Genomic DNA, 20,090 nt, shown 5'->3' with positions numbered 1-20,090 from the left:
ACTCTCACTGTTGAATCAAAGTCTGGCTTCTAGACAGAAACACCTGCTTGTCTGCAACTACAGAAGAGCAGGTCTGACAGGATCAGAAGTCCACCAGGGCAACCAGGTTAAGTTACACTTACCTAAACCTATATTCATTCATGGATTTTTTTGCAGCTGTATAAATGGGCAGATGGATCATATCTATAATCTTGTTTCTTTAAAGATTCAAGAAAGAGGTAAGTTTTAACTTCTCCAAGCCATGGAGGAAGGCTGCTCTTCATAGAATCCCAGACTCGTTTGGGTTGGAAGGGACCTTAAAGCTCATCCAGTTTCAACCTCCTGCCACGGGCAGGGGCACCTTTCACTGGAGCAGCTTGCTCCAAGCCCCTGTGTCCAACCTGGCCTTGAACACTGCCAGGGATGGGGCAGCCACAGCTTCTCTGGGCACCCTGTGCCAGCGCCTCAGCACCCTCACAGGGAAGAGCTTCTGCCTAAGAGCTCATCTCAGTCTCCCCTCTAGCAGGTCAAAGCCATTCCCCTTGTCCTGTCCCTACAGGCCCTTGTCCAAAGCCCCTCTCCAGGTTTCTTCTAGGCCCCTGTAGGCACTGGAAGGCTGTCCTGCTCAGCTATATTCGACATTGACACAGGAGACTGAAGAGCAGGAGAAAGTCATTGAAGTCTGGTTTTATTGAGCTGACAAAGTGGCAAATTGTTAATGGCAGGTTACAAACATGATTTTGGTTGACCACAAGCCTGCTTGGTAAGACAGGGAAGAAACAAAACTCTTACACCAATTGTAGAGAAGCTTCCTGAAGGTGGGTGTCGAGAAACAACTCCAAACTGAGAAAAATACAACAGGTTGTGAAGTTAAATACAGTGCAAGGAAACAAAGCCTGCACCCGTGCTTTGATTTCACACCTCCAGCCCCTGCCAGCGGCTTGCTTTGCAACCCTCAGGACACGATGCCATTTCTTCCCAGCACATTCCATCACTGAACCACCTGCAAACGCCACAATCCCGCCTCACTGCACTTGAGTTGTTCCCAGCCCCACGGCGCTGGCGTACGCTGTCAAGATCTCCACAATCTGTTTTGTTTCCAGGGTCATGCGAGCCTCGGTGAGCCAGTCGTGTGCCACCCTCCTGGACTCCCCTCTCAACTGGTTGACAAACTTGGCCGCCAGCTCCAGGTCTCCGTGTTCGATGCAGTAGGAAGCGTAAGACAGTAACTTGAAGGTGTCGAGGTCGTCGGGGCTGAGCTCTGCAGGCGGCTTCAGCTGCTGAGGGTGAAAGACAAGCAGGGACTGCAGGTAGGACAGGAAGTACTGGTACAAGCTGTTTCTGGTCTCATCGATCATGGCCACCCGTTTGGCCAGTTTTTGGACCGTGTAGAAGCGCGCTCTGAGGGCCTCTTCGCTGTAGACTCCCCGTGTCAGGGACTCCTGCGGGAGAGCCGCTGTTAAGGCTTCGGTGAACGCGTTGTCAGCACAACTGGCTTTGATGGCCTTCACTGCACCCTCCAGGGGTTCCGTGGGACTGTCCCCAGAGGCTGTTTTCATGCAGTATTTGAGTGCTTCCACAGAGAGCCACAGCTGATGGGCCTTCCTGGCCTCCTCCTCTGCCACTGCGTGACCTGCAATGTAAGCCAAGAATGGGACGCTCAGTTGGGTGCATACGCACAGGAAGTTCTGAACATGAGCAGCAAAAGCCACCTCTAAACACTCTGCTTTGACAAGCAGCCACCCCCTCAGCACTTGATCCTAAATCTGATCCATAATTCAGGATCAGAACAAGACAAGAGCAGTTTGGACTCGCTCAGCAATGTGGCAAACCCAACACCACAAGTTACGTGCTCTGGGTTTAAGCACCCAGGTTGGGTAACACAACTTTAGTCCTTCAAGAGAGGTGATTTCAGTGCTCACTCTCGACTGCTTGCTCAATTCCCTTCAGCCTGGCGAAGGCAGTGTTGATGTCCATGGTGAAGTTGTCGAGCTGCTCCTGATTAAGGCGTCTGAACTGTATTTCTTGTTCACTGAGTTTCTCTGCTAAGTTCTGAAACAGAGCGAGACACATCGATCAGATCAGAAACAGCCACTTCATTATAGGCACCTGAATTTTAAGACGTGTTTCTATAAAGCTCTTGTCCCTGCTAGGGACAATGCACATAGTAAATATAATAGACCAGTGAAAAGCCTTACTAGGGTAAATTTAATAGTTACTGTACTTGGAACTACCCAAAGTTTATCATAGATGGTAAAATCTTTAAAGACCTTGTCAAAAGTCCCTCTCCAGTATTCTCGTTGGCCCCCTTTAGGTACGTGAGGGCTATCCCCTTAATTCCCTTACGGACTCTTCTCCCTTACCTGCTCAAATTCCACCTTCAGGTCCTGTTCCTGGATCCTAAGAACGTCCCTGATGTGGTCTGTGTGGGCAGCTGCCTGCCGCCGGAGCTGCGTCCGCATTTCACCCTCCATCACCTCTCGCACTTCTTCGATCTGCACACACAAGAGGCTGTTATGACACCACCGCTTTTCCAACTGCGTGTCACAGGTGGTGATTTATCCAACATCAGTGATTACCCAGGGGGTATTTTATACAAGTGGCATTGACAAGGCCCATGTTTCATCTTAAAATGCTGCTGAGGTCTAGTTCTATAGCTGAGCCTTTTCTTGTTCAAAAACAGGTTCACAATCCACTAATGCCAAAAACTGGTGATTACTCACCAGGCACTTACTGCGGTTTAGCCAAATAAAGGTTTACTTCATGCTGTCTGTATTTATCACAGACTGGTTTGGGTTGGAAGGGAGCTTAAAGCTCATCCAGCTCCAAGCCCCTGCCACAGGCAGGGACACCTTCCACTAGAGCAGCTTGCTCCAAGCCCCTGGGTCCAACCTGGCCTTGAACACTGCCAGGGATGGGGCAGCCACAGCTTCTCTGGGCACCCTGTGCCAGCGCCTCAGCACCCTCACAGGGAAGAGCTTCTGCCTAAGAGCTCATCTCAGTCTCCCCTCTGGCAGGTTAAAGCCATTCCCCTTGTCCTGTCCCCACAGGCCCTTGTCCAAAGCCCCTCTCAGCACTTCAAGAGGCTGGTTTACCTTCTTCTCCTGTTCCAATTCAATCTCACTTTTGTGATGCTCCAGCGCTTTGGCCACAGCTGCCTCAAATGCTTTTTTATCTTCAAGTTTCTGCTTCTCCAGGGCCAGCTCAATGTGCTGCTGCTCCCGCACCCGCTGCTCTGCCAGCTGCTTGTTCAACTGGTCGATGCGCCGATGGGCATGTGCAATGAGAGAGTTCAAGTCGTCTGTTGATAACTGGTCAGCTAAAGAACACACAGGGTGTTAGGGAAGGTCTGCAGGGAAGAGGCTGCTGTGGTGCATTGCCCAGCTCCCCCTCGAGTACTCTGAGGCTCTGTGTGGTTGGCCAGTGAGCATGTTTTATGGGGAATATAATTTACCTTTGACCCATGCTAATGGCCACCCAGCACTGCTCTGAACCCACCGACAGGGAAGCACTTTCAATCTAGGAGAGAAATCCCAGACTGGTTTGTGTTGGAAGGGACCTTAAAGCTCATCCAGTTCCAACCCTGCCACGGGCAGGGACACCTTCCACTAGAGCAGCTTGCTCCAAGCCCCTGGGTCCAACCTGGCCTTGAACACTGCCAGGGATGGGGCAGCCACAGCTTCTCTGGGCACCCTGTGCCAGCGCCTCAGCACCCTCACAGGGAAGAGCTTCTGCCTAAGAGCTCATCTCAGTCTCCCCTCTGGCAGGTTAAAGCCATTCCCCTTGTCCTGTCCCTACAGGCCCTTGTCCAAAGCCCCTCTCCAGGTTTCCTATAGCCCTTTTAGGCACTGGAGCTGCTCTAAGGTCTCCCCCTAAGGATCCTTCTCTTCTCCAGACTGAACAACCCCAGCTCTCAGCCCATCCCCATAGGCCACTGAGCACTGATTCCTGCAGCTTGGTCCAGTCTTACAGAAATTAGATCCTGAAAACACTGAATTCATTGTGAGAGGCAGCCACAATTATCTTTTTCCTTCACCAGTCCTGCAGACCAGCAGTTCCCAATCACATTTCTTACCCCAATCTGTACTTTCCAGGTTTGGCTACTCAAAGAGCTGTGGGGGTCACAACCACATTGCATTTGCTAACAAGTTTGCTATTTTGCTGCCTGGAGAGGAGGAGGACACAGGCTACACCTGCAGCATCTCATGACCTGAGATTTGGGGACCTGAGAGCTGCCCAGACTCTGTAAAATGCTGCAGATCACTTTGCACTGGCTGCCAGCCCTGGTATTCCATGCAGGACTACTCAGGAATGCCTGCCTGCAGGGTCTGAAGCACATGAAATTCCACAGTGCTTCAGCCACCCTGCTGCTGAGTGCTGGGCAGAGGACTGGCCCAGGAGGGCTCGGTACCAGTGGTGCTCAGCAGGGAAGCTGAGCAGCAGCACTAAGCTCAGTGCTGAGCTTACACTGTTACAATGGGGGTTTACTGCACTCCAGATTTAAATTACATTTCTTTGATTAAAAGAATATAAATAATAATCAAGCTCAGAATCAAAGGGTTAATCAGAACTGAAACCAGCTGTGAAGATGAAACCTGGAGAATCAAATCAGCTTCAAATGAAACTGATCTGAGTTTGGTGGCCCAGCTCAGAGCAGCCCTACTACTGAGATGTTGTGGCAGGGCTGGCAGGAGCTGTAGTATCCAGCATCTCTGCCACCAGGACTGCTGAGGTGGGCCTCCTTCAGGACAAACACCATCACAATATCAGCTAGGACTGGTCTTCAAAGGGTCTGCTTCTCACTGGAATCTCAGCAGCACAAAGACTGGCTTAAATGTAAATGTGCCCCACAGACATGAAAAGGGACAAAGAGAAGAGATGACAGGCACAAGACAGAACAAGTTCACTCACCTAAGTCAGTTATCTCTGCAACAGAAAGAGGAGAGGTTGGAAAAGTTAACGCACATTCACTACAAGAAGTCAGTCATGTAGAAGTAAAAGAGGAAACTAAGAGCTTATAACCTACAGTGACTTAAACAAAGAGTTCAAATCTTGAGGTATTCAGGAATAATATAAAAGTCTCTCTATTACAAGATACAGCCCAAACCATCCCAATCACTGAAATCCCCTTTGGAAACCCAAAGATTGATGTTTAACCAAATGAAACATGCGCACAGTAATGGTGCCATCAGAGACTTACTTAGCCCCTTCCAGCCAGGCTTGACATCGGGGGTGATGCTGTCAAGCTCTCGCTGGAACTCTTCTCTAGCTGTAGTCACAAGCTCATGATATTGAGCTACAATCTTGGCCTCAGATTGTGCTGCTTGAACCTGTAACAAACCCAAATGAGAGGGGTTTAATATTGAAAAGGGAAGCATACAGAATTTAAAGCCAGGCCCTGAGTTAGTGGGTAACGCCATTTATCAACCAAGTCATTAGCACACATTGCTCCTGCTCCTCCTTAACCTCACACTAAATTCCTCTTGGAATCAAACAGGAAGAACAAGTTGCCCACAGAAAGGACTGACTCCAATCAAGCTGCCTGGAGACTCTTTCAGGAGAGAGTTCAAGCTCTCACAAAGATCTTGTTATGGCCGATTACAGGGAGTACAATCAGCTCTGAGACACAGTTATAGCTGAAACAGGACGGAACTTATTAACCTACCACAGAGGATGTGGGGAGGGGAGACCTGCACAAGCTGCCAGGCACTTACAGTCTGTGGAAGCATTACCTTTTTCACCACATTGTCCAAGTCAACTATCATATGACGAAGGTTTTCTTCTGCAGAGGTAATGTGAGATTTGGCTCCTGCAATCTGAGACTTCTTGGCATCCTCGATTACACCTTTCATCCTCTCTAACTCCTCTCTGAAAAGAGAAGCAGCTGCTAATGATAAATAACATGTACAGGTCTTACGGCACAACCCCAGAGAAAGGTTTACTTCATGCTGTCTGCATTTATCATAGACTGGTTTGGGTTGGAAGGGAGCTTAAAGCTCATCCAGTTCCAACCCCTGCCACGGGCAGGGACACCTTCCACTAGAGCAGGTTGCTCCAAGCCCCTGGGTCCAACCTGGCCTTGAACACTGCCAGGGATGGGGCAGCCACAGCTTCTCTGGGCACCCTGTGCCAGCGCCTCAGCACCCTCACAGGGAAGAGCTTCTGCCTTATATCTAACCTAAATCTATTCAGGTTAAAGCCATTCCCCCTTGCCTTACCACTACATGCCCTTTCAATAAGTTTAATATTGACAAAATTATCCAAGAATAACACTGAAAGGATTGTGGATTATTTTTAATCCTATTTGAATTTACCACCACTAGATACAAGCACTAAGGGGATAAACAAGTTCTCAAAACAGAACAGGACTGTTTCAGACTCCTGGGTACAGTGACGACTGTGCATAGGCACCCAAGACAACGGTACAACCATCAATCAGAGAAAGGAGGGGTGACAAAGGAATACAATCAGGTGTACACACTGCAAACTGGAACGTTCATTAGTGTATGGAACCTGGTTTTGATTTGGCTCAAACACATCAGTTTAATCCAAACACCAGCAATTGCATCCTTTCTAGAAACTCACTGGGTGTCTTCTAGCCCTTGCATGGACAATACTATCTTACCATTCAATGAGCCTTAAAACCCAGCAACTCACTTGGCTTTTAGAAGGGCATCAGCAGCTTCATCCACAGCTCTTCTCCGATCCTTCAGTGCTTCCTCCAGCGTGCGCCACTGAGAGGACTTTTTCTCCCCAGCATCCTAAGAAGCAGATTCCTAATCAGGGTCATTGCAATCACTCAGTAAGACAGTTATCAAAACAAAGTCTGCAGAGATTTATAGAATCACAGAATGGTTTGGGCTGGAAAGGACCTTAAGATCATCCAGTTCCAACCCCCCTCCATGGGCAGGGACACCTCACACTAGACCATGTTGCCCAAGGCTCTGTCCAACCTGGTCTTGATTCACACATTGCTACAAATTCCACCTCTTGCTACAGATTTCACTCGACCTGAGCAATATCCTTGTGTTTTACCAACAGCACAGCTGGAAGCTTTAGGAATTATTCTCCCCTTCCAACGTTTTAGTTTGTGTTTGTTGGATTCTTCACCTGATCAACAGCCATTTGTACAGGCAGAAAAGTCTGTGTGGATCACTATGGTGCCACAGCAGTTTGGAGGGAATACCTGCATGTATTAACGTACTGTAATACCTAAACACTGCTTTCAAGCTTAATACTTACAGCATCGTAATACTTTTAAGTTGCTTAATGTTAAAGTAAGCTTAACACTTAAGCTTCTTTTACTAACTACTAGATTAAATCTTGAGTGTGTGTTTAGTTGCCCATATGCTCATTGATTAACAACTAAATGATACCCTGTGATCCAGAACTCAATAGGCAGCAGCAGTTCCCCACAAGTATTAGGTTTATTCCAGCACTGGCACACCAGAACCACAAATGCCATCACTCATACACCACCTACTCATTTCCAGGCAAGAAACAAAGAACCCAGCAAGATTTGGTAAGGGGAAGAGCTTGACAGAATTAGCAGCGTGGACAGCATGATACCCGCACTGTACCTGGGTAAAAAAGGAGCTTGGGAATTAAAATACAATGTGAATACTTGCAAGCAGAAAAGTGCAAGTTAATACACTGATAAAGGGAAATAAAGGAGTTGGGGAAAAATAGATCATTCAAAAGCAAACCTACCTCATTCACAAGTGGAAAGATGAGTTAAAACAGTGATAACAGTGAAGACATTGCAAGAAAAGCTTCCAACTTCAGTTTTAGTTGTGAGATTAAAGGTTGTCTGGGGGGGGGTTCTTTCAGTGTGTTCAGAAAAAGAACAATATTGTCCCAGTTTACCTCAGAATTGTCCATGGCCTCCTTCAGTATCTGTGAATGGGCATTCACTGCTTGCACAGCAGACTCCTGGGCAGTAATGGCCTGAAGGGTTACACGAGCTGTTGCGCTTAAAGCTCCTTCAAGAGTTGCTGCAAGGGCTGGAAAAACATGAGTTAAGTCAATTCAAGTGTAAAAGAGCTTTATAATCAGTGAAATGACATCTCACATCCTTTGTATCTCCTTATCTTATTTACTATGACCCAAAAGAGTTCAGTTTGGGAACTACAATGCAGCCTGCAGAAGAAGAGTCACCAAACACACTTCTTATTTAGAAAGGGAGCTCTAAGGTGCAAGTCTGCACTTACAGCAATAAAATTCCTCTGTGGAAAACCTTCACCATGTTCTTGCATAGAGGGGGGCTGAGCCAAAAGAAGAGAAGCTGAAGGGGTATCTTAAGTGATGCCTTCCATGTCTAAAGGGGTGTTACAGAAAAAACTGAACCAGGCTTCTCAGAGGTGCCAAGAGAAATGGAGAAAGGCAACAGATCCATGTGCCACCGAGAGAAATTAACTGGATGCATTAAGTTCTCCATCTCGAGAAGCGCTGGCAAAGCTGCTCAGGGAGGTGGAACAATCTCTATCCTTGGAGAGCTCCAAGGAGAAGGCCTCGAGCAACCTTCCTGTGCAAGGATCATTACTTATACTTTTAAAGGGTGCTCCTAAGACAGGTGGATGATGCCCCAAGCCTGTCAGTGTTTAAGAGGCCTTTGGACAATGCCCTTAAGAACATGCTTGAACTTGGTCAAGCCCTGAAGTGGTCAGGGAGTTGGACTTGATGATTGTTGTAGGTCCCTTCCAACCAACAGAGTCTAATCTATTCTAACCTGTCCCAATTCTCCATGCAGGAGATGGACCTTGGAGATCCATTCCAACCCAAAGTTTTCCATCATTCTTTGACTATCAGTTACTTCTTAGTGAGTGGAAGAAGCTTCAACACCACTCACTCTGCCAACCCAACACAGAGACGACAAAAAGCTGTATAAGCAGCTTAGAACTCTAAAGCCAACAGAGTCCAACAATTCTTCTGTCATGCACAACACAGAGAGGAAAACCAACAGCACAGACTCACCTGATATCTTCTCTTGCTCCTCTTTGTCTTGCTGGGCAAGTCGGGCTGCAACTTCTTCTGGTGACCTTTCTTTTATAGCATGGAAACCTTCATGTACTTTACCTACTTGGAAGTAAAAGAGAGCTGAGCTGTTTGAGTGGAGAGCCCAAGTTAGTACATGGATTACTTGTAGGGAAGTCACTTTCTTTCCCACACTGATTTTTATCATCAGGATCACTTTATAAATCTGCCTTCTGCACAAAGCCATGCTGAAACTACCTCAGGCACTTTTATATCCGTAATTAAAGGCCAGGCTCACATCTTCTTACAATTAAAGACAGTAGCATGGACACCTCACCTGCACGTGTAGATTTGATGTTGACCAGATACAAAAATACACAAGAATCAAATGCAAAAGGCAAAGCAAGAAGTAAGAAACATCTATGGAGCCAAGTTTAATTTTTAAGATAGTATTTCAGGGGGTTTTAGCTCTCCTTTGGCGTGCTTAGTGTCCAGTTAAAATAACAAGAGATTAGTGAGCAGGTTATGGTGAATCACAATTCTATTCTATTCCTTAGCCTAAGACTATTTAAGAGTGAGCATTCACTCAAGTAATTCAAGACCAACAGCAAGTCTGTATCTGGACTGAGGAGACAGCCCAGACCTCTCAGACTCAGGCTGCAACAAAAACCTTCAGGTTACCTTCTAATAATGCTGATGCTAACCCTGAAGAATGTATTTACTTATTGCTGCCACACTTGTTATGAGATGTGTTCATACATAAAGGAATGAATATAATCTCATCTCAAAGAGACCATGACAGAGAAGCTGGTGTTTCTTGTTGAGTTAAGCAATGTTCTTCAGTTGCTTCACTTGGCCCTGGGCAGACGTGCTTTCTGAACAGTAATCAGAAAGCCACAAAGAGCACAGGCAAACTGGACTATGCAAGTTCCAGTTCAGCATAAAGGCTTCTCTCTTGTGTTCAACCTACACCTGTCCCAGGTAACACTCTCAGCTTCTTAGTATGCTAAAACTCTATTAACAGATGATGGAAGTTTCCTTCTGCAAGAGGCACAAAGAATCCTTTAAAAACAAAGAATCCTTTAAAAAGGCCTTTAAAAACTAAAATACCAAGACAGGACTAAGAGTTTATGCACTTGAAGCTATAGGATTTGGGGTTTATCCATCACGTTCATATGATCTTTTTCACCTTCTTCAGTCTGTATCCCCGGAGCTGGCACCGACACAGCTACCCCTGTTGCAGAGATGATCTGTGCTGCAGCCTTGCCTGCTGTTAAACACAGTTACAGAACAAAACCACCCAGTAAATGCATGTTAGAATGTTAAGAACAGGGATATAAGACTTCATTTTCTTTTGCCTTTAAAAACATTCTTTTCGATGCTGATATTAGTATTTCCAGAGAGCTTCCTGGAGACACAGCAACCAAGTATTACACATACACACACACATGCAGCCATGAAATGTCCAATGATGTTAAATCTGCTCCTCTCTAAAACAATCCCATTTGATCTGGCTTTACAGTAGCTCAGTTATTATCCAAAACAAAGCTTCTTGTGCTTGCAAGCAGAGGTGAATAGCCTCAGCACCCAAAGTGATCGTCCTGCTGAGTCTCATATCTAAAGTATGCAGGATAATCAATGTTTATCTCACATTCCAAATAGTCTATAACGTAAATTAAGAAACAAAATAGTAGGAAAAAAGAAATCTAAAGGCATTTTAGGCAAATTTCCTTATGACTGAAAAGAAAATAACACTAATTCTCAGAAATGAGAGCATACTCATCATCAACCATTCCAAAGGGCTATTGTAATCTACCCTAGCACGTACGACATAGACCATTAGGATCTTTTGCTTCTCTCTACATGATACTGTTTAACTTTACCTTCTTTTTCCTCTGAAGGAGCAGCAACCTCTGGTTTGCTGGTGTGGGATTTAGCGGGCTGTTTGGACTCTTTCATTACTTCTGCTACAGATGAGATCTTCAGTGGGCCTTGCTGTATCTTGAAAAATCAAAACCAAGAGATCCCATCAGTTTTCCAAGCAGCTTGTGTGGCACTGATTCCATTAGAATGGGAAAGCACATTTCCATGTCTAGACGACTGTAGCATAAATCTAAGCTTCAACGTACACGTGAGAACAGTAGCAAGGCCGTCATTTCTTGCCTTGATTTTTAATGTAGACGGAATCTTTACAACTTTCACCTCTTCAAAGCTGAAGGGACAGCAGTGGCACAGGTTTCTCTATAAATATTTATTAAGGTATGAATAAAAAGCAAGCAATTTCATGCCTCAAATGTTCCAAACACTTCTGAGCCTGTTGAGCACTACAAATAACACAGAAACTATAAAAATCACACACACGAAGGTCTGAAACTACTCCAGAAAGCAGATTGAAATGATTTAGTCTATATAAGCGTATCTTAAACCAATTCAGTTGACACTTCTCCATTTCAAACCTCTGCAGCACTTATCGTCACAACAAGTGAGGCCATCAGTCTCCCCTACCCAGCTTCAGTTCTTCAGGTGAGTGCTCCAACAGCTTGCCCCTCAACTGTCAAGCTTTGTCCCCCAGCACTTCTGGCAGTCACCCCTCCCATCCTGACCAGTTTCTAGGCAATTCCTTCTGAAGCTCAGTGGAAAAGATAGGAACTGTTTTAATGGTGTGTGACTGCATAGCTCAAGATATGTTTTAATTAAAGAACAAACATGGTTCAAGGCCAGGTTGGATGAGGCCTTGGGTGACATGGTTTAGTGTGAGGTGTCCCTGCCCATGGCAGGGGGGTTGGAACTAGATGATCTCAAGGTCCTTTCCAGCCGTAACTATTCTATGATTCTATGATTTGGTGTGGGTATCACTGAATGATGCCACAGGCACGGTCTGGGATTGACAGGCGTGAAAGCAATCAGATTTGCAGGATTTCACTGACTGCCCTTTGAAAGGATTCAGATGCTCATGTTCAGGGCAAACACTCCAGAAAAGAGTATTGCAAGGTTTTATGATATTAATCCTTTAATCTCCATTACTCAAAGCCACAAAGAATAAAGAAAAGCATTTGAGTTGGAGCCATGACTGTGCAGGTGATGACTTTGTCAGCCAGCAAAATCTGCTAGTGCCTGGGAGGCATGAAGAGCTTGGGTGAGCACAAGGGTGTCTAAAGCCAGAAGAGAGGCAGTTTTGGTGAACTGATCTTCTCCTCCTCATTAGAAACAGCTTTCTTAAATTCCAGTTTAATAACTTTTGGGTTTCTTGCAGGTCAAATGGCTTCTGGAAGCTCAGGACAACCACAGCAGAGCAGCTCTTCAGCATTCTTGGGTAACTGAGAAGAGTCTGCTCTCAGATGCTGGAACAGAGGAACTTCCAGATTCAATTTCCAGAAGGCAGCATCAGGTTTCCCCTTCCCCATGTTCATGCCACTAAGATTTCAAAGGACGATGCTTATGCATGGCTCTGTACCACTCAAATCTTTACTCATTCCAACATGTTTTCAGTCCTCTTTGAAGTAAGTTCAGCTCAGAATAAGAGTTTTCTAATCCTGCTACATCACTGACTACACTGAGCCTCTAGGAAAACAGCTAAATTCTAGCACATCACCTACCCCTCTCTCTGCCCACTTCGTGTCTAAGCAGAGCAGCTATTCCGTTAGGAATGGGAAACACTTACTGGTTTCTTTGGCAACGGTGTGCTGTAAGGTGCAGGACCAAGTGCCATCTCAAAGAGTTTATCTGAGTAGGGAATGGCCTTCTCGATGCTCTCCCGGAATTGGGAATCATAGCTGGCGTACAGGACGGTCCCCCCCACTCCTCCACCCACAAACAGGATACCAGCACCAATGATTTTACCTACAGAAACACTGAGGGGGAAAGAAGAGTCAAAGTTATCAATTGTATTAGTGAGAGTGATGTAAAATGCAGTGTATGACAAACATCAACCAGTTCGTGAGACTTCAGCTTCCAGCTGAGGACAACCACTCTGTTCTTGCCAATAAACCCAGCACCCACTTTAAGCCGCTTTCAGCACCAGCAAATCCATGCTGGTTCACGACAAACCCAAAGGCAGGATGGCAACTCACAACCTTCCTTGTAACTATTGATCATCTTGATAAGCTTCATTTAAATTTGACTGAATCAAACAAGGGAGACACAAAACTATGAGAATAGAAGTTACTCAACAACAAGTGCCACTGCTACCAATTTGCTCCCATGTGAAACTAAGGAGCAGATTCCCTCTTAATCAACGCAACAGAAGAACCAATTTATGGAATCACAGAATTCGTTGGGCTGGAAGGGACCTTCAAAGCTCATCCAGCCCAACCCCCCTGCAATGAACAGGGACATCCTCAACTAGATCAGGTTGCCCAGAACCACATCCAGCCTGGCCTTGAATGTCTCCAGGGATGGTGCATCCACCTCCTCTCTGGGCAACCTGTGCAGTGTTTTATCACCCTCATTGTAAAGAGTTTTTAACTCGCATGCAGCCTGAATCTCCCCTCTCTTCGTTTAAAACCATCACTCCTCATCCTATCACAACAGGCCCTGCTGAAAAATCTGTCCCCATCTTTCTTATAGGCCACCATAAGGTCTCCCTGGAGCCTTCTCCTCTCCAGACTGAACAACCCCAACTCTCTCAGACGTTCCTCATAGGAGAGGAGTTCCATCCCTCTGATCATTTTTGTGGCCCTGGTCTAGATCCTCTCCATCAGACCCACGTCTTCCCTGTACCGAGGACTCCAGAGCTGGATGCAATAATCCAGGTGGGGTCTCACCAGAGCAGGGTAGAGGGGCAGAATCACCTCCTTTGACCTTCACATTCCACTCTCCAAATCCCCCTACATACCCAGACTCTCCCGAGGAGGTGGCATATCCACGGTACAGCTGTAATGGACGGAGTGATGCTCTCCGGCACCGGCTATTCTGCAAGGGGTAGAGGAGACAAGAGTTAAGCAGTGAGCACATTCAGGCTCAACAGCAGTATCGCACCAGTTTGCTCCATGGCCACATCTTACACACTCTCCAAAAGAAAGCAGCAGCTGGAATCAGAGCAGTGATGTTGGACTCTTGTTTCCCCTAAACAAAGCAGAGAGCTTTTTCATAGAGCCACAGACTAGTTTGGGTTGGAAAGGACCTTAAGATCATCCAGTTCCAACCCCCTGCCATGGGCAGGGAAACCTCACACCAGACCACGTCACCCAAGGCTCTGTCCAGCCTGGCTTTGAACACTGCTCAGGATGGAGCATTTACCACTTCTCTGGGCAACCCATTCAAGCGCCTCAGCACCCTCACAGTAAAGAACTTCTTCCTTATATCTAACCTGGACTTCCCTTGTTTCAGTTTAAATCCATCACTCCTTGTCCTGTCACTACAGTCCCTGATGAAGAGCCCCTCTCCAGCATCCTTGTAGGCCCCCTTTCAGATGTTAGAAGGCTGCTCTGAAGTCTCCAATGGTTTCACAGGAAGCTTGTAGCTTAAGGGCTTTTTAAGTAGTAATGAGGCATTTAGGAAAACAAGGAGGAAAACCAAACCCTATCCCAGCTTATTTCTGCCCTGATTTTGCCCATTTACATTCCCTACCCAGTACTTCAAACTATTAAAAACTCTATTTAATACGTCCAACTACTTTTCTTTCTGAAGACGTACAAGCAGATCTCCTTGAGCTTCCAAAGAGACCTCCCCTTTACAAGAACTAATCACAGGTTTCCATAGAGACATCAGAGGAGAACATAAATTACTATATGAAGAGTGATATTTTGTTGTATTCTACTCAACAAAAACCACATTACCCAAGATTTTTATCTATCTCCTTTACATCTGAATACTCAGATGTACCAGAAAGACTGGTTAAGCTGCTATAGCCTACAGAAGGAAAAACATCATCCCCTGTCAGGTGTTATTTCCCCCACACATGAATTGCTAAGAGGGAAATCAGGACTCATGGAAAACCACTCTAAAGGCACAAAAAGAACTTTTCCCATGGTTAAAGTATTTTGGCCAAGCAGGGAATTTTCCTTTAAATAAAAGGAAAACTGGAAGATGCTTCACTACAACGTAAGCCCTAAAAGGAAGTTTCTCTACTGCCTTTGGCATACGGCAATAAGTAGCAAGGACAAATCTTGTGCTTTAGGTCCCATCCCTGCCCAACAGCACAGAGAGGAAAGGCAGGAACACTGAATTCTTAAGTTTTTCCAGAAAGGCAGCCAAAACATGTTTAATGAGTAACAGGAGCATGGGTCCAGCAACAGGAAACGTGCTCCTCTTCCCCCTGAGACCTTCCCGAGCCCTGTCTGGGCTATGGGGCTGATTTTCTGGGTTACAATGGATAGAACAGGCAACAAAACCACGCATATATTCTGTAATGGTTTTGATTATTAGACTTGATTGCCCCAGCAGCGCACACTGAGGCTTCACTTGTCCTTCCAAGGGGAACTTCACTACTAAAAGCCTCGGAAATCATCTTGTAATCGACTGCTGGCCATGCTCCGGCCTCTCAATAGCTCCACACCGTGACACACAGGATGAGCAAAACACTTCAGCATTGTGTGTACAGCTCAACCCAATGAAAGGAGAAGGGACAAAATCCATTTTTTCTATTCATCAGACTGAATTTTCAGTCCCTTCCAACACCCTGGGTTTAAGTTATTTTGCTTGATGCTCACCTGGAAACAAACCATTGCTCCCAAGCCCCTCACCAGGCTCTCCAGAAGTTATCCTACAGCAACTCATTCCCACATCCTTGCTCAGGCTGGACTTGCCTTCTAGGTGATCCTGGAGGCTGCCACAACCATAACCTTAGTGCCTGGGGCAGTTCTCCCACTCGCATGTTGGCTAAAGCCCCTTCTTACCCCGGTGATGGCAGGTAACACCCTACCCAATCAGTTCTCCCACCTTCAGCAAACACATCTGCTCCTGCATTGGGAACAGGCTGTGCTTAGGTAGCTAAGGGGGTAGAGGGGAAAATGTGCTTCTGGTAGTTCAGCATTTATGCTTTGTATACCAGGAGGGTTATTTTGGTGGGATTATTGGTTTTAGTGCAGATGCTTTATGGACCAGATGATCTTTGAGGTCCATCCCAAGAAGGGATGTTCTATGATCAGCCAAATCCCCATTTATTGTTTATCAAGTTGAGAGGAAGCAAAACTCAGGAGCCCTGGGTACAATGTTGGACTCTCACACTAGCGTACATGTAGCAACGGGAGTGAGAACTAAACCTAAACCCCAACACCTCTTTCTGTCTAGATGCTGCAACAAGCAGAGGCTCCTGCAGCTGGCCAGGAAGCACCAACCAAAAGGCTTAGGTATATCAATGTTTTATGAACCCAAGCTCAAGTCTGATTTCTCTCCACCACATCCAAATACACTATATCAAAAAATCACCGACTCATTAAAAATCCTTCTTTTTTAAAGCAGCATTTTCTCTTTTGGCCATCATAATAATATTGCTTATATTTGCTGTATCACTGTAATTTGGAAACTTACAGGTAGTCTGAATCATTTCCAGGACTTTGTCAGGTTTCAGACCCCTGTTATTTATTTGCAATAATAAATTACAAAGGACTTGGAAGAAATAGATGGCACAGGCTTTGCTATGCCCTGTGAAAGGCAGAAATAGCCCTTTGCTGTCCTGCAGAAGACAGAGAAAACCACGTGTATAAGGCATCACACAGACAGCTCCCTGTAGCAAGGGCACTGCAGGGCAGCAGTTGCCATTTTTTCCTCCTCTTCCAGCAGTTCTATGTACTATTTGTTTCACTTAATTCCTTAACTGCTTATTATTTTACATTCATTACCCACTATTATATCACCACAAGAATCACTTTGCAGGGCACATCGTACCTTCAATCTGGCTCATATTCAGAGCCCAAGTAAACCCAGCATTTGAGGCTGTTGCTTACACTTCACATGTAATTTCAAATTACAGAATCACAGACTGGTTTGCGTTGGAAGGGACCTCAAAGCTCATCCAGTTCCAACCACCTGCCACAGGCAGGGACACCTTCCACTAGAGCAGCTTGCTCCAAGCCCCTGTGTCCAACCTGGCCTTGAACACTGCCAGGGATGGGGCAGCCACAGCCTCTCTGGGCACCCTGTGCCAGTGCCTCAGCACCCTCACAGGGAAGAGCTTCTGCCTAAGAGCTCATCTCAGTCTCTCCTCTGGCAGGTTAAAGCCATTCCCCTTGTCCTGTCCCTACAGGCCCTTGTCCAAAGCCCCTCTCCAGCTTTCCTGCAGCCCCTTTAGGCACTGGAGCTGCTTTAAGGTCTCCCCTTCAGGAGCCTTCTCTTGTCCAGGCTGCCCCAGCCCAGCTCTCTCAGCCTGGCTCCAGAGCAGAGCTGCTCCAGCCCCCTGAGCATCTTCTAATAACCAGACACAGGACACGCCACCCTCTGCATTCATTCAGTCCCAGCTAAACATCTTCCAGTCACCACGCTCCAGCACCTTGTCCCAGAGCCTGCACAGAATGAAGCCTGTGCTGCTTTCTGCTGCATGGGATTTGTGTACTTAAACAGAAAGAGGAAACCAGAAACCTCAAAGGAAGTTCATTATGACAGAGATTAGGTGGAACAAGGGCATTCATTCAAGACCTCAGTGCGGTATCACACCTTTTACAAAAAGCCTTCTGTTCCTCTTCAAATTAAACCACAGAAATACTCCAAATAAAGGAAGAAAGGTCTCTGACCCATCCTTGCATACGTCTCCAAACAAGGCCAGGCTGGACAGGGCCTGGGGCAAGCTGCTCTAGTGGAAGGTGCCCCTGCCTGTGGCAGGGGATTGGAACTGGATGAGCTTTAAGGTCCCTTCCAACCCCAACCATTCTATGAGGCTATGAATACGAATAAAAAGAAGCAAAATGTGTCAAACCCCTCTTTCTTGCATGACTACTCTTGCTGTCCAAACTAAATCTCTGCTGTATTTGGTCTCATTAGGAAATATGAGTGGGGATAAAGGGAAAATTTAACACGTGGGTTTTTTAAGTAAGGAAACAACCAGCAAGGACACAGACAACAAACTCCACAACGTGCTGTGGCTTCTCTGTCTGCACAGTTCTTCCACACAACATTTACAGACCAAAGACATGCTCCCAACCTGCAAAGCACAACACTGGTGTTCCCAGTGCTCTACAGTTATTCCAGACACATCCTTCTAAAGCCTGAATGCATGCACATAGCACCAAGTGATAAACATCTGCAAAAGCCTGTTTTCTGCCTTCCCAACTCCCAGCTAAAACTTTCCACAGGCCTGCAAACCCAGAGCCTTCCTTTGGTGCCCTGAACCACAGAACATTCCAGCCTTTATAAAGCAGCAGAGGAAGCACCAACAGCTGCACTGGAAGAAGCTGGGAGCTTTAAAGCAGTTACCTTTCAGCTACAGAGTCAGTGGGGGCTGAACACACACCTGAGCTGCATGAATAAAGAGTAACAAACACTGAACACAGAAGAGAAGACAAAAGTGATCTGATCAGATTATTTTTTAATCACTGTTAACAGACACCTGAAATACAAGTTGGGACATTTGCAAAGGAGCCACCCTCGCCTCTAAACTCCTGCAGCTACTTAAAGCTGGCCAATGGACCCTGAGCATAGAGCTATGGCTCTGCATATATGTGGATGCTGAAACAGAAAAGATGTCAGGTGCTTCTCTTATGGAGCCAGGCTGAGAGAGCTGGGCTGGGGCAGCCTGGACAAGAGAAGGCTCCTGAAGGGGAGACCTTAGAGCAGCTCCAGTGCCTAAAGGGGCTGCAGGAAAGCTGGAGAGGGGCTTTGGACAAGGGCCTGTAGGGACAGGACAGGGGAATGGCTTTAACCTGCCAGAGGGGAGACTGAGATGAGCTCTTAGGCAGAAGCTCTTCCCTGTGAGGGTGCTGAGGCGCTGGCCCAGGGTGCCCAGAGAAGCTGTGGCTGCCCCATCCCTGGCAGTGTTCAAGGCCTGGTTGGCCACAGGGGCTTGGAGCAAGCTGCTCCAGTGGAAGGTGTCCCTGCCCGTGGCAGGGATTGGAACTGGATGAGCTTTAAGGTCTCTTCCAATCCAAACCACACTGATTCTGTGCCTGCTTCACAAGGGCTCTGTAATGTATTATCATCCTAATCTCTGCAGATGCATGAGGGCAAAAGTCCAGGCGCTTCGTCCCACGGGCACATTTCCTCCTGGCATCGCATATTCCCTCCTCTTCGCGTCGTTCTGTGAGGGCCGAACGTTCCCTGTTACAGCTGCTCGGTACCACAGCCTCCCCACACCTGCAGGCACCTGTCACTCTCAACACCCACGGTCGGACCCACCTGGGTCAACTCGGGGCAGGGTTGGGAGAGGCCGGGAGCCGCAGGTGCAAGGGAGGCCGCGGCGGGGAAGGCAAGGTCACGTCCTTCCCGCCCGCCGCCGAGCGGGCCCGGGCTCTGCGACACCCCGGAACCGGACGGCTGAATGCCGCTGCCGAGCCCCGCGGCTCCTCCGGGCTCCGGTCGCTGCTCACCGGCGCTGCCGAGCCCCGGGGCCGGCGTGAGCGGCGGCACCAGGCCCGGCACCAGCCACCCGCCCCCCCGGCGTGCAGCGCGGCGGGCGCCACTCGGCCCAGCCCGCCTCCTACCCCGCAGGGCCGCACCCGGTAGGCGGCCCACGGCGGACTACCAGCACCGGCATGCCTTGCGGGCGGGAAACCCCTCCGCCCCACGCACTTGCGCCCCAAGGCACGCCGGGACTCGTAGTACACACGGCTTACCGGCGCCAAAACCCCACCCCTCCAGGCAGCCTATTGGCTCTCGCGGCCGCCCCTCAAAGCCGAGCAGCCAATCACAGCTCACGTGTGCGGAGTCATTCAGAGCAGACCGAGCCGCAATTAGAGGACGCGCCTCATGTACCCCCCCCCGCCCCGCGCTGCCCCCGCTGGCAGGCCCGGCCGGTCCCGTGAGGCGGGCGGCCAGGCCTCATCGCCCGGAGGGCTTCCCCAACGCTGAGCGCCTCCCGCCTCACCTGCGCTGCCACGGCGACGCCCGCTCGGTGACACGCCCGCAGCATGGCCTCGGAGCCGGCGGCGGCCGGGGCGGGCAGCAGGAAGGCGCTAAGCGCGGTGACTGGCAGTGCCGCCCGCCTCCAGGCCCCCCCCCCGCACCGAGAGGTTCGGGCTTCCGGTGCGGCGGGGGCGTGACCGCGCGTA

At 47.8% G+C, this 20,090-nt stretch overlaps 2 protein-coding genes across 9 annotated transcripts in view; one reads left to right on the top strand and one right to left on the bottom strand.

The window, feature by feature from the left end:
* PTCD3 (pentatricopeptide repeat domain 3) overlaps positions 1 to 11,474 on the top strand; it is a 31,546-nt gene extending 20,072 nt beyond the window's left edge. For 4 of the 5 annotated variants that reach the window (XM_080638622.1, XM_080638619.1, XM_080638617.1 and 1 more), the window contains 2 exons: positions 1,083 to 1,289; positions 2,364 to 2,719. The gene's annotated coding sequence lies outside the window, so the exon portion shown is untranslated. Of the gene's footprint in view, positions 1 to 1,082; positions 1,290 to 2,363; positions 2,720 to 11,416 lie in introns of those variants that run through there. The other variant, XM_080638618.1, reaches the window with a different exon arrangement.
* IMMT (inner membrane mitochondrial protein) lies at positions 652 to 20,043 on the bottom strand. 4 transcript variants are annotated; one of them, XM_080638576.1, is made up of 15 exons: positions 19,907 to 20,043; positions 13,787 to 13,863; positions 12,614 to 12,803; positions 10,836 to 10,953; positions 10,142 to 10,222; positions 8,953 to 9,054; positions 7,846 to 7,982; positions 6,637 to 6,740; positions 5,712 to 5,847; positions 5,180 to 5,309; positions 4,891 to 4,905; positions 3,075 to 3,298; positions 2,343 to 2,474; positions 1,902 to 2,031; positions 652 to 1,612 (listed from the first exon to the last, which is right to left on the bottom strand). In XM_080638576.1, exons 1-15 carry the CDS (start codon positions 19,949 to 19,951, stop codon positions 1,005 to 1,007), a joined length of 2,229 nt encoding a protein of 742 aa, XP_080494702.1. In that variant the 5' UTR covers positions 19,952 to 20,043; the 3' UTR covers positions 652 to 1,004. The 4 variants fall into 4 exon arrangements, with proteins under 4 accessions (XP_080494702.1, XP_080494703.1, XP_080494705.1 ...); XM_080638577.1 differs by having other exon boundaries at positions 10,142 to 10,219; XM_080638579.1 differs by lacking the exon at positions 19,907 to 20,043 and adding an exon at positions 19,219 to 19,439.
* Between the last annotated feature and the right edge of the window lie 47 nt (positions 20,044 to 20,090).

Source organism: Psittacula echo (genome assembly GCF_963264785.1).
Source record: "Psittacula echo genome assembly, chromosome: 1".
NCBI lineage: Eukaryota > Metazoa > Chordata > Aves > Psittaciformes > Psittacidae > Psittacula > Psittacula echo.
This window is presented reverse-complemented; position numbering and strand designations above follow the sequence as displayed.

Coding starts and splice junctions, on each gene's coding strand:
- IMMT (XM_080638576.1), bottom strand. CDS start 19,951: ATGCTGCGGGCGTGTCACCGAGCGGGCGTCGCCGTGGCAGCGCAG. Junction 6,741..7,845: donor AGGCCATGGACAATTCTGAG/GTAAACTGGGAC, acceptor TCTGCTTCTTAG/GATGCTGGGGAGAAAAAGTC. Junction 5,848..6,636: donor GATGCCCTTCTAAAAGCCAA/GTGAGTTGCTGG, acceptor TTCTCTTTTCAG/AGAGGAGTTAGAGAGGATGA.